The sequence below is a fragment of the Corapipo altera genome, unplaced genomic scaffold (assembly GCF_003945725.1).
Source record: "Corapipo altera isolate COAL_440 unplaced genomic scaffold, ASM394572v1 347, whole genome shotgun sequence".
In the NCBI taxonomy this organism is placed as follows: Eukaryota; Metazoa; Chordata; class Aves; order Passeriformes; family Pipridae; genus Corapipo; species Corapipo altera.
In genome coordinates this window covers 146853-162958 of record NW_020885079.1, presented here as the reverse complement: position 1 = coordinate 162958, position 16106 = coordinate 146853, and the positions used below count along the sequence as shown (strand labels likewise).

Here is a 16106-nt window from a genome sequence, read left to right as displayed (position 1 = left end):
AGCTGCTCATTCACTTTGCCCTTGATGGGGTGGGGAGGGAACTCAGGAAAGCGAATAAAATAGACCTGGTGGGCTAACAGCAGTTTAATAATTGAAACAAAGTACACTTTAATAATAATAATAATAATAATAATAATAATAATAATAATAATAAAGAGAAGAGCAAGAGAGGGAAAGAACACTCAAGAAAACAAGTGATGTAGATTACAATTGCTCACCACCTGCTGACCAATGCCAAGCCAGTCCCCAAACCCTGACTGGCCTCCCATTCCAGATAACTTCTCCACTTTATATACTGGGTGTGACATTCTGTGATGTGGAGTATCCCCTTGGCCAGTTCGGGGGGGCTGTCCCAGCCATGCTCCCTCCCAGATTTTAGGGCACATCTTCCCAGGTAGAGCATGAGACACGAAAAAGTCCTTGGCTCAGAGCAAGCAGCTCTTTGGGGCCACCTCTCCCTTCTCCTCCCTGATTTGCTGCCCTGTTCCAATGGCCCAGCAGCTCTCATTGTGGGAACCTCCTGGCCACCAGCTCCCCATGTGCCTGGCACAAAGCTGGGGGACATCAGCAATGGGAGCTGGCTCAGCAGGTGTCCCAAAGGTTCCCCCTGGCCCAGCACAGCTCGCACTCATCCAGGTCTGGGGGACTCCATGTAACTGCTTCTTCAACCCTCAGAGCTTCTGCCTCCACTGGACCAGCACCAACCCAACCTCCGCTGGTCACCTCCATACTGGGCCATGGTGCCACTGCCCTGGGGGGCCCCAGGAGCTGCCCAGACCAGAGAGGTCCATCACGACACCTCACTACCTACCAAAGGAGTGCAAAAGAGTGCAGTGGCCACCGTGCCTGGGGACCCCGCTGGCAGCAGCACAGAGGGGACAGCAGTGCCCCCAGCCCGCACAGTGTTGTTGATATTCCTCATGGCCACCATCACAGAGGCCTCCCCAGGCAGCCACATCTGCCAGGGCAGCCACATCCTCCTCAGGGATGAACACTGCCCAAGGACATGCTTTGGGATTGCCCCCTGGTTGGACAGGATGGCTTCAGCAGCGTCCCCAAGGCTTGGAACCCTGAAGCCATCCTCCACAGAGACATTGGCTTGCTCTTGCTGCTGGCAGAGTTGCTCAGTCTCACTGTGGGACTCCACAGTGCACCACAGTCTGAGAGCACCACAAGAGCACCACAGTCCCGAGCCTGGAGCAAGTCACCACTGGCGGGATGGGGCCCTGGGAGATGTGGTGGAGTGCAGGGATGGACCCACCACCATCCCAGCCTGCCACGTCCCAGCCTGGCAGGGGCCACATGAAAAGTGGGGGGAGAAGCAGAAGAGCACCAGGCCAAACCTCCCCCCCCAGCAAGTGCCAGGTTCTGGCAGCCAGCACTGAGGGGGATGGTGGTGGGTGGGAGGTATGGGTATATTTGAGAGTGGAGTGGTGATAGATTATAATTTTCTGAAACATTTACTCCTGGGTGTGTTCCACTAAAAGCCATTTTTCCAAGTTGCTTTGTGCAGGAGGGGGAGGGAGCACTGGGGGCACTGTAAAACAGCACCCAGCAAGTACAAAAGCCACGTTTACTCCCAGATTAGAACCAGCCCCGAGCACTGAGCTGCCCCCAGGGCTGAGGCATGGCCAGCAGGGACTGCAGTGGTGGGGGGTGACTGCCCTCTCCCCTTCCTTGGGGGAAGCAGCCAGGCCTGACAGGTCTGTGCAGGACTCCTGGACATGGCCCCACGCAGAAAGGAGCATGGAGCCCCTGGGACAAGGGCAGACGGGGGGGAACAGGGCTGGGGATGGACACACGCAACAAGGGATACAGTGCCTTCATCTTGAGCGTGAGCAGCGTTCCCTGAAGTGCGGATGGGCTTGGTCAAAGTCCTTCAAAGCCTCGGGGCAACCATGCCCTGCCTTGGGTGTCCCTACGCTTGGCTCTGCAGCTCGGCTGTGCCATGCAGCCAGAGCCAAATCACCCCAAGAGTGGCAAGGGATCAGCCAAAGGCCAGGCAGGAACCCTCCTCCCCTGGTCTGGCTGAATTGGTGAGAAGTGGGGGAATAAGAAGAAAAAAATCATGGCACTGACCAGACAGTGCCTTGAGTCTTCATCTCTCTTGGTTGCCCATTTCCCATCCAAAGTCTGGACCCCATCCCAGCTCTGGACCCTGGGAAGGTGCAATGCCATTGGCATCAATCTCCCCTCACACACTGACCTGCCCAGAGCACCATCCTTGCCCCAAGGCTCCTGTCCCTGTAGCAGCTGCACTGCCATCGCCCACCACCCTCAGGGCTGTGCGGTTCCTCTGCCTGAGAGACCGAGAGACAGGGGAAAGAGGAAAAGCCCAGAACTTCAGTGTCGGTTGAACAAAAGTTAAAGCACATGCTGCCAAGGTGCATCCCAGAGCTCTGAGGGAACTGGCTGATGGAGTTTCCAGGCCACTCTCTGTGCTGTTGGAAAAGTCACAGCAGTCAGCTGAAGACCCAAATGATTGGGAAAGGGAAACTCCACCTGCCCAAGATAAATTTAAAACATTGTGCTTTATCCCCATGTGTGGATGAACAGTGTGTCCAGCCCCAAACTGAGTATTCCAACTTAACAGATGCCAATGCATTAATGCCAGAGAGATGGGTTTTGGATAGAATTCCTTATTACTTTCAGTTAGTTCCTTAAACAACTTAAAAATAATCTGAGAAGTATCTAGAGTTGTAAATAAAAACTCAAAATATGTTTTTCCAGGGTTACATTAAAATGTTCATAAGTGAGACCTATGTCTGCTTAAAAAGAAATACCTGGATCCTGGGAACTACCAACTCTTCAGCCTCAGCTCTGTGCCTGGGAAGATCATGGAAAAGATTATCCTGGGAGCTCTGCTGAGGCCCATGGAGGGCAGAAGGCGATTAGAGACAGCCAGCAGAGGTTCTCCAAGGGCAAGTCCTGCCTTACCAGCTTTCTGTGATGGAGTGACTCCAACCTGGTATGGGGGAAGGGCTACGGATGGCATCTCTCTGGGCTGTTGTAAGGCCTTGGACACGGCCCCCCACAACACCCTTCTCTCCCACGGAGAGATGGATTTTCAGGGGGATGTTGGGTGAGTGTCTGGCCAGTGAGGTGTTAGTTGGGTGGTTGCTGCCTTGAATAAGCTGATCAAAGGGAGCAGCTGATGAAGTAATTTTGGATTTCGGTACAGTTTCGATACCGTCTGTCCCAGGGCCCTCCTGGACCAGGGAGCCGCACCCCTCGCCATGACGGGCCCGCGGCCCCCCCCGAGCGGCGGAGCCCCGGCGCCACCCGGAGGTTCGGAGCGGGAACTGCAGCCCCGCCACCGCCCCCCGCGGGGGAGGGGGGGGTGTCACACGTGGGGGGACTGGGGAGGATGGGCGATGGCTGGGGACGTGGCGGGATCTGGGCGTCCCCTGGTGCTGGCAGGCGACGGGGGGTCCCGGCGGCGCCACTGGGGGGGCCACGGGTGCCCCGGGAACCCCAGCGGGGCTGGAGGGACAGCTGGGTAGCCGGAACGCGTGCGCGCAGGGCGGGTTCCGGGCGGACCGCGCGGGGAGGACCGGAAGCGCGGCCGAGCCCGTTGCCGTGACAGCGGGCCCGGGGTCGCCATGGAGGCCGCGCTCACCGACATGTATGACCAGGCGCTGCTGGGCATCCTGCAGCACGTCGGCAACGTGGAGGAGTTTCTGCGCGTCCTCTTCGGCTTCCTCTACCGCAAGACCGACTTCTACCGGCTCCTGCTGCGGCCCGGGGACCGCCTGGGCTTCCCGCCCGGCGCGGCACAGGCCATGGCCCTGCAGGTACCGGCGGGGCCCAGGGTTGACACGGCCTGGCCGTGCTGGTGGCCGGCGCTAACCCCGCCGCGGGGCCGAGCTGAGCAGGCCGTGTTCCTCCGTCCGGGCAGGGCGGGGGATCTGGAGCGGCAGTCGGGCAGCACAGCAGCCCCGGGGGCACCGGCGCTGCTCAGAGGGGTGCAGGAGGAGAGAGAAGGTGGGGGGTGCACCACCGTGGGCGATGGCGGCAGCGTCACCCTCGTAAGAGGACGAAGAACCTCGGGGGCAGGCGGAGGCTGCGAGACCCCGGTGGGAAGAGCTGGGGCACTGGGCCGCAGTGGGCTTACGGTGAGACTTACGGGAAGCCGCCATCAGGAGCCCTGGGAGCAGGGAGCCCAGAGAGCGGCCGGGGGCAGATGGGGACGCGGGAGTCGTGGGGGGAGCGCGTCTGGGCTTCGCTCAGCGAGAGCTTGTGGTCGGCACGGGGCTGGCCCGGCTCCTGGGCGGGAGGGGCAAAAGCTCCGACCTGCCGGGCTCGCGGTTGGGGCGGCTCTAACTAGGGGCTCTTCTGGTCTGTTATTAATCTTCATTAGCAGAGAGCAAAACAGCTTGTAAGGCTCAGGGTGAGGCTGGGTTTGGGGTGTTTGGTGTTTGTCTGCTCGGACTGGATGAGTTTTCCTTCCCAAGTGTGTCAGGCCTAGGGTGCCGTGGGCAGGGGGATGGGGGCGTCCCTGCCCCTTCCTGCGGTGCTCCATGGCACACGGGGGTCCTTGTCACCCCCCAGGGCAGCTTCTACTGTGCGCTGCGAGCAAGGGGGGATCCCAGAGAGGGCTCAGGCTGCACAGGGAGGGCACGGAGCACAAACCACTGGGCAGAGGGGCAGTGCTGGTGGGGGCCCCGTGTGTTGTCCCCCCGGGGCCGTTTGGGGCTGGGCACAAGGAGGGAAGTGCAGTTCTGGCCACAGCGTTCCTGCCACAGGGAGCTGTTGGTCAGGGCAGCCTGCTGGCTGCACCCAGAGGGACCCAGAGCGTAGGACAGTGCAGAAGGGGCCCCTCCCTCATCCTGGCTTGGCTGCAGCCCAGGGCATGGACATGGGTCTGAGGTGTTGCTCTGCATGATCCACGTGGGGCTGGCACTCACCTCTCTGCTCCATGCCTGGGGAGGAAGGCCAGAGTGAGGGGCACAAGTTTCTGTCCTGCTGTGGCTGCGCTGGCAGGAGCCCTCCCTGAGCCATGTCCTTTGTCCTGCACCTCGTGGGCCCAGAAGAAGGCTCGAATGGTGCAGCACCATGGACCAGGCATGCCAGTCTGCTACTGGAAGCACTAAATCTGACTCTAAAACATTGATGGGAAGTGAAGGAGGACTGTGTTTGACACTTGCACACTTTCCAGAACACGTTTACAGTGCCAGTGCCCTGGCACTCGAGGGGAGACACTGCAGCCCCTTCAGGGAGCAGGCCCAGGGCCCAGGTCATCGTCACCCCTCACTGACCTCCTGAGTTCACTTCTGACCTCCAGCCTGCACTGGACAGGCATGGCCAGGAGGCGGGTGTGGGGTGGGATTGCATCTCCTGGGGTTACATATCCTCCAGCCCCAGCTTAGGGGCTCTGAGTCTGTTTGGGCACAGCTTCTCCTGGGACAGTTCATTCCATTTGCTCCTTGGAGGGTTGGTCCTCCAAGGAACTCAAAGTTTGGAGCTTTGAGTTCCAGGCTTCAGATGGGTGAGCCCTGGAGCATGGAGTGAGGAGAGATTCCCTGAGAGCCCCTTCCCAGCTAGGAGCCAGAGCTCACCACTCTGCTTTTCCCTGGAGTAACCAGCCCTCTTTGCAGGCTGGGGTGAGGTTGGCTGCCAGAACATGACCGAAGAAACAATTCCAAAATGCTCCCAGGAGCTAGGCTGTCTCTGAGGTGTGTTTGACATGTCTGTGGGACTTTTCAAAGAGTCATCAGCAGGTTTTGTTGGTGACTGAAGCAGCTTGGGGTAGGGAGGAGTGTGTGATGCCCAGAGAGGCAAGGACAGGAAGGAATAAGTGCTCGAAGTGTGTGCTGCTGTCCTCTCCTGCCTGGTGTCCCAGGTAGAGCTGGTGGCTCTGACTGCTCATCTTTCTCTTCCAGGCATTCCAAGTGTTTGAGCGGATGGCCAGGCAGGATGACGAGAAGAGGCGCCGGGAGCTGGAGGCAAAGCTGAGGAAGAAGGAGGAGGAGGAGGAGGCAGCTGCAGCTGCCGAGAGGGTGAAGCTGTGCCCTGCAGCTCAGGAGGTTGAGGTGGAGACAACGGAGCACATCCCAGCACCAGATGTCGGGGGAGCTGTGGGCACACAGGAATCAGCTGCAGCCCAGGGTGCCGCAGCCCCCAGCTCTGTGTCGGTGGAGCCTCTGGGGGCTGCTGCCCCAGCAGAGCTGCTGACGTAAGGATCTTTTACTTTCTTCATGCTCCTGATAGGGGGGAGACAAAACCACAGACAGGGTGTTCACTGTTTCCTGCACAACCCTTTTCGGGGGTTTGACCTTCCTCTGCAGGCACTCGGCCCTTTGGGAGACTGTGAAGATTTCCCTTACGGGCTCCCATGGCTGGAGACATCACGTAACTCCCTGCAAGAGGGCAGGGGGTGTTGTTCTGTGGGTGGTTCAGTGTCTCCTGCTTGCTCTGAGCAGGGGAAGTGGCACAGCCTTGTATGCAGACCTGCAGAGCTGGGCTGGGCCATGTGGCTCCTCCATGTGCTGGCTTCAGTGAGCAGTGTCCGTTTTCTGGTGCTCGCTGATGGAAGTCCTGGCACTTGCCTGCAACCCTTTTGTCAGTGTTGGACTCCTCCACCAGGCCTGGGACAGGCGGCTGCAGCAGCAAATGGGTTCGGAGTCCTCCAGAGGTCTCTGGCCCAGCCCTTGGCTCAGAGCAGGGCCAGCTTTGAAGATCAAGCAGGTACTGCAGAGTTTTCTCTTTATCCAGTCTTGATGGCTTTCCAGCAGGGCCAAGCAGCCTCCATTAGTACAGAAATGTCCTTGTGTCAAAGTCCTTCCAGGGCTTCTGAGACACTTCCAACCCGACTGTCTGCTGAGCAGCAGGAGGTGAGCTCGAGCAGGCTGGCAAGGCTTCTGTGAACCACGTACCTGAGTGCACATCCTGTGCAGGTCTCACTTGTCCTTCCCTGGGCATCACCTTGACCCCAAGCCGGGGCAGAGCTGCCCAACCCTCAATCAGGGCCTCACACCCCTCAAGGTACAAGTTCCTGTGTCTCCTCACTGCCCAAGTCGAGGGAGCAATGCCATGAGCAGGCCGTGCAGACCCTGTCTCCTCCTCCCTTTGCTGTTGTGTCCTGTGGTCAGACCTCACACAATGGCTGCACTGCCCTTCTCTTGCTTGCTGCAGCTGTCCTGGCCATATGTGGGGCTTCACTGCAGCCTGTCCCTGCTGTCCCACTAGTACTTGGTGAGGAGGGCAGCTTGGGCTGGTGATCTCTGTCCTTCCAGCCAGTTTTGGACATATCATTGGGGAGAGCAAGGCACCAGAAGGAATCAGGGTCTAGTGGAAGAGCCCCAAATCCTGGAAGGACTGGGATGCCCAGTGCCTCTGAGGAACAGAGAGGATTTGGAGCCCTGACTTAGGGACTGTCGACCCTTGGCATATGGAAGGGACAGTCTGAGGACCAAAATTTTGGGGGCTATGGTTCAATAAGTGGTAGGAGTGTGGAGGTTTAGGTTGGATACTAGAAAAAGGTTCTTCCCTCAGAGGGTAGTCAGGCACTGAACAGGCTCCCCCAGGCAGTGGTCACAGCCCCAAGGCTGCCAGAGCTCAAAGAGTGTTTGGACAACGCTTTCAGGCACATAGTGGGATTACTGGGGTTAGGCCCTCTGAGCAGGGCCAGGAGCTGGACCTGATGATCCTTGCGAGTCCCTTCCAGCTCAGGATATTTCATGGTTCCATTATTCTAGGACAGCGGCCGAGTCAGGTCCTGCAGCCTTGGCTGGACACAGTGGTGGGGCAGGGCCCAAGCATGGCAGCTGTCTGCGCAAGGGAAAGGGTACGGGCCGTGCCTGGGCAAGGTGCCTGCCCAGTCACCTGATCTGATGGGAGGAGGAGAAAGGACTTGTGTGTAACTGGCACGCATTCTGCAGGATAAAAATAAGCCAGAAGCCAAAAATGAAATTACCTGCAAAGCCTGTGCCAGAGCTGTCCTGTGAAAGGGGGTTTGTCCCTGGGGCTGCCAGTCTGACACCTCTCCCTGTGCAAAATTAGCAAGCCAAAAGCCCTGTGAGAGCAGGCCTTGGAGCTGGCCTGGGGGTGTCTAGCCCAGCTTTATCCCAATGGAGAGGAGAGGGAAAGACTGGAGGAGCTGGCAAAACCATGAGCAGAGGGAGCTGGGGTGGCCTGAGTGCCAGCTGCTTGTGCCCCTGTGCAGGCCACGTTTGTTGTGTTTTGCCCCATGAAATTTCCTCTCGGGCCTTTTGTTGTGAGGCAGCAGCTGGTGCGAGGGAAGTTAAGCTGCCTGAAAACTGATGTCAGGGCTGCAGGAAGGAAACTGGAGGGGTTAGGAAGGAAGGTGAGGGCCAGTGTGCTGCCAGAATGTGTCTGACAGCAAGTGTACTGGAGCCATCAGGGATGGTTTCTGCTGCGGGCGGTGAGAGCCTGGTGAAAACTCAACCCTCACATGTGCCACCCTCTGAGTGTGTCCTGGCACCAATGGAAAGTGGCCCCTGTCAGACGTCAGGCACTCGGGTGCTGTTTTGCAGCCTGCAGCTGTGGCATCAAATGCCAAGCCCTGCTTGGCACGTCTCCCCGTGAAAAGAAGGTACCTTCAGCCAAGTACGAGTGCCCCTGTGGCTTCTGCCCTCCCGAATGGTCTCTTCCCCCTTTGCTCTTCCTGCTCCCGCCACCCCAAACTCTCTGGTTGGGTGGAACACCCGCACCCGCTTGGTGGCTGCCCAGTTTGGGCACGTGGTGGGTGAGACCAGGCACGGGAGGCTCTGTCCCAGGAAGCTCCGGTGGTTTCCAGGCCAGGAGAACGGGGTGTCTGTGGGCTCGAAGTAGGGTAGAGCAGCCCATGGGTTTGTCATTGGGCTGTAGTTGGTTTCGGTGCCTCTGGGGGGCACTGGAGCCCCCCGAAAGGCTGCGGGGGCCGGGCGGGCGGCCTAGCCAGCCCCCGACAGACTATTAATAATTTAACCAACTGCTTAATTCTCCACAGCCCTTTCTGAGCAAAACCCAGAGCTACCAGCCTAGGTATGAGGGGCGCATGAGTAATGTGCAACTCTGGCAGCAGGAATGCAGAAAAGAGCTTAAACAAAAATATTTTCCGTCTCCCTTCCTTCCCCCCACCCCTCCAGCCACTGGTGAAGAAAACCGCTGCCACCAAAATCTATATAAAAACTTGCTCATTCTGTCAACCTGACGGCTCTGGGAATGTAGGGCAGGTATGATCCCAGATCTGCCAGCTCCCATCAGAGCCTTGTGCTGTGCCTGGGTGCTGGGGCACTGGTCGGGAGCCTCTTGCAAAGCACAGTGAGCTTTTTCAGGGCTGATCCAGATGAATCAAGCCGGCTTTGTGGGTATGGAGGTTTGCAGGGCTTGGTTTGGGGCTCAGCCAGGTCTCCCCGGGTCCTTTGCCTTCCCATCCTGCAAAAGGCAGGTGAATTGGTTCCTCTTTGCTGCCCTGTAAACACACTGAGGACTGAGGTGTCTTTCGGGTGACGCTCATGCCAGGAGCAGTGCTGAGGGGGACCAGAGGTCTCCGTGCCACAGAAGAAGCCGGGTTCCTCTTGCAGCTGCCCTGAGTGTCCTGGCTGTCACAGTTCTCTTGCTGTCCCCACCTCGCTGGGAGGGCAGTGGGGTGCAGGCCTTCCTCACACCCCACCGTGGGGCTGTTCATCCCAGGGCTGGCATTGCAGCTGCACAGTCCCAGGTCTGGCTCTTCCCCCATCTGCTCCCAGAAGCCATCCTTGCCTGAGCTCAGCTCCTAATTTTGAACACCTCCGCTGCCCAGCACCCTCCCCTTCCCCCAGCTTGGATTCCATCCTGCATATATTTGCCACACAGCATTTAAAATAGAGCCTGGCAGCCCACGTGTGGCACTGCACAGCCCGGCCTGTGCTTGTGCTTTCTGACTCCAGTTCCTGGCTTCCCTCTGCTCCTTGCTTTCTTCCAGTATGAACTGGGGGGAAGCTCTCATCCCGCTATACTGTGAGTCCTATCGCAGGGCTTACTCCATGTATGGGCAAGAGGTAGGAAGGGGCAATCCTGGGAGCCTGTAGATCATGGTGAATGTCTCACCTTCATGTGTTTCTCCATCCGGCTTTTGTGTCTCTCCCAGGTGCTTCAGCCAGGTGTGCTCAGGGTGGGGCAGCTCTGGTCTGTACCTTAGAGACCAGCTGAGCAGGTGAGGTCTTTCAGAGGAGGATCTGTGGGTGTCAGTACCACCAGGGCTGGAAATGGGGCCAGTGGGACACAGAGCACTGGTGGGTGCTGGGTGGGTGCAGGAGGGCATGCAGTGTTTCATCCCCGAGGAAGGTTTTGGCTGCTGCTGGGGGATCTGCCACAGTAACAAGCAGAGCGGAACAAAACCCTGAGTTTCCGTGGCCTCAGCCATTTGCCTTCTGCTGCATGGAAAAGGAAGAGGCAGCTGAGGTGAGGAGGGGCCTCTTCATGGCTCCACCACTGCCTTGTGGGGCCTTGAAGGAGACCCTCCAGGTCTTACAGAGTGTGCGACCTGGGGAAGGGACTCCACTCACCCTGTGCACACAGTGCCATTGTGCCAAGGAAGGGAGCAAACAGGATGCTGTTGAGCCCCAGTCACATGGTCCAGGTGAGCCATGCTGCAGGGCCAGTCCCCCTGACGCTGCTCTACCATCCCTGGGAGTGGGTTCTGGGGCTCGGCAATGACCTACAAAAATCCTCAGTGTGTGCCCTGGCTTGCTGTCCCTGGTGAGCAGAATTGACTCAAATGCATTAATTGATGAGCTGACTCCTGACGCTCCAGTTCTCTCCTGAGACCCACAGCTCCCATTCCCAGAGCCCCTAGACTTGGGGTTAACCCTTTACGAGGTTAACATGCTGGGAGCATCCCCGGGATGACACAGCAGCACTCTGGGAAATTTCCATGAGGCTCCTGTGTGAATCTGATTCGACTTAGCAACAGCTTGGCTTTGCTGGAAGCCCAGATGGCGTTTTGTCATTGCAAGGTGCCTGCAGGATGGGCTTCCTGGCAAGGCTGCATCCTCCTTGGGGTGCTGGGAATGGGAGTTTCACTGCTGGTCACCCTCAGTAGGGGAGCAGGGCTGTGCAGAACAGCTGTTGCTGCACACTGCTGACTTTGAGGCCAAATTTGTTTGACTCTGAGGTGGCATTCACCCAAGCTTTCTCCTCTCAAGCGTTGTCCAGGGGACAGGAGGAGACCCCTTAGACTCTCAGCAGGTTCTGTCTGGCACTGTCCAGACCAGAATCTGGTTAAACTGGTTTCCTTCCCCACTTGTCCCTGTGGACCTTCCTGCTGAGCTCACCTCAGAGTCTGTGCTGTTCTTCCAGCCTGACCCAGAAAGGTGGAGCTGATCCTGATCCATATTTAAGGAGAGTCTGTCCTGGTTCTGATTCCTCTTGCGCACGTGGGGCCGTGCACAGGGAATTCCCCCGGCGCGACCAAGGCCTGTCACGATCAGGAGCCAGACGGAGCTCGGAGAACGGCTTGACCTGATACAGCCAAGCTCCATCTGGCCCCGTATCCTGTCTCCATCAGCAGCAGATGCTGGGGGAAGAGGAGAAGAACAGAATGAGTGTGCAGTGATACTTCCTCTGTGTTTTCACCCTGCCCTGACACATAGCACTTTTCAAGCACTTGGTTCTTCAGTCTTTGGGAGGATTATTTTCCCTTTTCTCTCTGAATTTCAGCCCTCCCATGCCTGAGGGCTCCTCAACAGTAGTTCGGGTGAAGAGGCAGCTAGTGGGTCCCCATTTCCCTTCTCCACAGTCTTCGAGGTTCTCCTGTCATGTTAATTTTCTCCTTTCAGCCTGTTTTTAGGCTGAAGAGTCCTCATTTCCATGGTTGTTTCTCACTTAAGCATCATTATACTCCTTGTCCTTCATGATCCTCTAGTGTTCTGAGGGCCATCCACATGCTCTGCCTGTATGTGAAGCCATGGGGTTTTTCTGTTTCCTACCCCATTTCCTTGCTCCTGGGTTGTCCCGCTGTTGTGATGAGGCCAGGAAATCCTCTTCCAGCCACATGGCACACGCTGCAGTCAAGTGACATCACTCAAACTCTTTTTTTTGTCCCCTCCCAGCACTCCCCAGTTCTGTCAACCTTTCCAGGTCCGAACACAAGCTTCACAAAAGCGTTGTGTTGATGAGACCTCCTTCCACCCCAGCATGTTCTTGGCTCCTCATGTTGCACTGAGGCTTTTGGCCCATGTGGGCTGCAGCGCTGCATGCGCAGTGCTGTCATATTTGGTTTCTGGGAGGGATGTACTGGGTAGTACTGGGGGAAGCAGAGAAATGTAACTTAAGTCATCCCTGCCAAGTGGAATCTTTCTTGCGGTGGAGAGAGGCCATTCTGCCTGCTGCGAGAATTGTTTTAATCCACATGCCTTCTCCCGTGGTGGTGGGAACTCAACTGCTTGGGAAGCATCTTTTCAAAGGGCTGAAACGCTTGAGCTCAGGGTGAGATCCCCCAGCCCTGTCTGGTGCAGCCCTCAACTGTCCCGAGCCTTTTGCAGATGGTGAGGAACCAGTTGGTCCAATTTTCCAGTGTTTTCACAGAGAACCAGGCTCCTCCAGTTGGGTTACTGAGATCAGCAGTGGAGTGCCAGTTCCCCTGTCACTTACTGAATCGCTTAGGGCTTTAGTTGCCCTACCAAGGTACTAAGCTCCAAAATTAGGTCCTGGGACCAGAAATAACTAAATTAAAACCTATAAATTCTTCTCTTAACAAGCAGAAAATCCCAGTGCTGGAGTCTGAGGGACAGCATTTTTAGGTAAAAAAGCAGTTACTGTTTGCTTGGTATCACAGTATTTACCAAAAGGGGCCTTATGTGGAAAACTACCTTGATTGGGCCTTTTCGTATTGGTGGTGGAGGGGTCTGAGAGTCCACCTTGTCCTCTGCTCCCACAGCTCAGTCCCATTGGATTCCTTTGACCTTACCCCTTTTTCCAGAGGAGCTATAATTGACTCCAGCCTGGTTGGCTGCACGTAGGTCTCTCTCACAGGAGACCTCTGAAGTCTAAGGTTGTATAAGCTCTCTGCAAACAATAAAGATCCCAGGGGACTTTTCTGGATGATAGTGTGTCCTGCTGTCCTTGACCTGAATATCCCAGCAGTAGTGAAATTTAGCCCTCTGGTGCCAGCGCTCCAACGCTCTCCTGTGAGCTGGTGGTGGCATTTTAACTTGCCTAATGTCAGTAAGTTGGCGCTGTCAAACAGCTCCGTAAATAACTCGGGAAGTGAAGGGGAAGGCTAAAAGCTCTCCTGAAGAGTGTGAGCTTGGAAAAGAGCAGGGCTCTCCCCTGGCAGGCAGAGAGGCAGAGCAGCTCAGTGGGGCTCCAGCTGTGGAGGAAGGGGATGGGTTTGTTGGTTGGCTACTGGGTTGAGCAGCAAAGGCATCATCTGTGCAGATGGTGCCTTGGGCACCTGGTACAGGGGAGCCTTGACCCCTTCCCACCGCATCGTCAGGGCTTGGTGACACAATGGATTATAGGGGAATGTATCTTGATGGGCTTGATTTTTTGGTTGTTGGTCGCATCCTGGTGATAAGTCAAAGCTCTGAGGCTTCCTGAAGGTGAGGAGACCTTTGGAGTACAAACCTGATAGGAGTGGCTGAGGGAGCTGGGGGCACTCATCCTGGAGAAAAGGAGGCTCGGAGGGACCTTCTCACTCTGCAACTCTGACAGGAGAGTGCAGCCAGGTGGGGGTCAGGTTCTGCTCTCAGGGAACAAAAGAAGTTGAGATTGCATCAAGTTGTGGCAGGGGAGGTTTAGGTTGGATATTGGGAAAATACCCTCATGGAAAGGGTTGTCCATCCCTGGACAGCCCTGGACAAGTGATGGAGTCCCTGTCCCTGGAGGGATTTAACAGCCATGTGGGTGTGGCACTTGGGGACATGGCTTAATGGTGGCATGTGCTGGGGAAACAGTTGGACCTGATGGTCTCAGAGGGTTTTTCCAACCCAAACAATTGCATGATTCCATGATCTCTGTAATGATGATGATGGACACTGCAGGCTGGAGCCTGGACTGCACTGCCTGGCTGGGTTGTGCCTCAGGTTTTGGGGTGAGGGGGAAGGCACTGGCTTCCATTTTTCACCCTTTTTTTTTTTTGTGACAGCAGGACCACCGAGCTGTGCAGTGCAGCTCTGGAGGTGTGTACTCAGGGTCCCCAGGGTAATGGGCTGTGGGGAACCGCTGATGAACTTCTCTCCACTTTGGGAGTGAAGGGGACTTTTTCCAAAACTGGACTTGGGGAGTTCTTCTGCAGCATACCGAACACACCTGGTCTGTAAGAAACCCTGAGGATTGGGACGGCCCTGGACCACCACTGTGCTCAGGGCTGGAGCTTGCTGCCAGCCAAGGAGTGGTGGAGAGGGTCAGGGTGGATCAGAGAGGATCAGAGTGGAGCCTAAGGCTTACTGACTGCAGTGTGACTTGAGCTGTAGAGGAAGGGATTTGGCATTCAGCTTGCTTAGTGCTTTGCCAGAGGCCTCATTAGCTGAGGTGCTGGTACAAAGGAGCCTTGGTGGAGCCCTGGTTGCCTCCCGAACCCCAGCAAAGGTCTGGGAGCTGTAGTCAGCGTCCTCCAGCCATGGCACTTCCCAGGCAGAACCCCAAGAGGCAAATTGCAACCATCCTGATGTTTTGATGCCAAAAGATGTTAAGTCTGGAGGTGAGGGGGAGGTTCCTTCACAGCATGCCTGCAGAAGGAGCACAAACCTGGGATTTTCCACGCACGCAATCCCTGCAGCTTTGGGAATGCAGCTTTCCAAAGAAGTTAAGCCTCTGCCTTCCGTACCTGTTGCTGCAGTTGGAATCCTGAGGAGCAGACAGTATGCTTGATCCTCTTCAAACTCATCTTAAAAGCTGGAGTTTTTTAGCTCTGGCTGTTCAGCTCAAACTGAGGCTTGACAGCAGCTGTTTGCAGTGCACAGACCTTCCTGTGGCTCAATGCACTTTTGAGTTCTCGTTGGGAAGGCTAGGAGCCAGGAGTTCTGGAAATCTGTATTCCAGTAAATCTGTATTCTGGTGCACATGCTGGTGCCATCGGGTGAGTGTGGCCTTTCCGCAGCGATGCAGAGCAGGCTCTGCCATCCCCCCGTCTGCTGCCTGTGCACTCAGCTGGCACGTGCCCCCTTCTCCCACCATGGTGTCTGGCCCCTTAGTGCTGGGAGGGTGGGATACAGGTGTAGTGCAAGGTGGGAGGGAGGGAGCATTTGTGATAGTGTGAAGGCCTGGAGGCTACCAGGGGCCTGAGCAGCCACCCTGTGTGGGTGACCCAACTCTTGCCACAGCAGGATGGTGGCTGCTGACATGGTGCTGGTTCCCAGCAGCCCTGTGCAACCTGCAGCAGCAGTTTCAAGGGGACAGATGGCAATCGCTCCTCATCCTCCTCTACATCACCCTCCCCGTTCGTGGTGGAGCCCACTGAGAGACTTTGAGCCAAGCAAAGCCGGCTGTGAGCTATGGGAAGATCTGAATGGGGCCACGATGCAGCCACAGCATGCTGGAGGCAGGACCCATCTCCCACCGTGCCTTGGGCCCTGGCAGTGCTGGCACTGGGAGCTGCAGCAAGGTGTCTGCCTTGGAGCTCCGCACCCCAGGGCAGTATTCCCAGCCAAGCAGGTGGGACCAGCCCTTGTTGCAGCCGGGCCAATATCCTGCAGTGGGGCTGGGTGTCACAGGCAACTGTGTGTTTCAGCAGCAGCTTCTCTTCCTGACCTGAATGTGCGGGTGCCTCTGTGAGTCCTCGCAGTGCCAGGGCCGTGGGATTAATGATGCTGATGGATGAGACTTGCTTTCAGCTGCTGTCATGGAGCAGCAGCCTGGGTCTAAATGTCTGCTCGTTGCAGTAAATGCCGTCTGGATTGACAGTGTGCAGAGCATGTCCTGGCAGGCCCCACTCGCTACATGCAGATTTGGGTTAGGCACGCGGATGCAGTGTGCCTGATTTTCTCTTTTCCTGCTTGTTTGGAACTTCATTATTAATGAGATCTTTCCATTCTTGGCAACCTCCCGAGCTTGAAGACAGTTTCATGTATCGCACAGGGCCTCTGAGAGTGGTTAAACACGGAGCTGGGGTGTCATCTTGGGCTGTCTGCTGCCAGGGTGGTTCTGTACGCCATTCCCTCTGCTTCCCCACTCAAACGGAG

General features: G+C 56.7%; 1 protein-coding gene across 1 annotated transcript in view; it reads left to right on the top strand.

The window, feature by feature from the left end:
• Positions 1-3552: 3552 nt before the first annotated feature.
• The window catches only part of NUDCD3 (NudC domain containing 3), a 29439-nt gene continuing 16885 nt past the window's right edge, over positions 3553-16106 (top strand). Inside the window, exons 1-2 of the mRNA XM_027669427.1 lie at positions 3553-3794; positions 5883-6175. Of these exons, the coding sequence (XP_027525228.1) occupies positions 3603-3794; positions 5883-6175 (485 nt within the window). The 5' untranslated portion in view covers positions 3553-3602. The remainder of the gene's footprint in view (positions 3795-5882; positions 6176-16106) is intronic.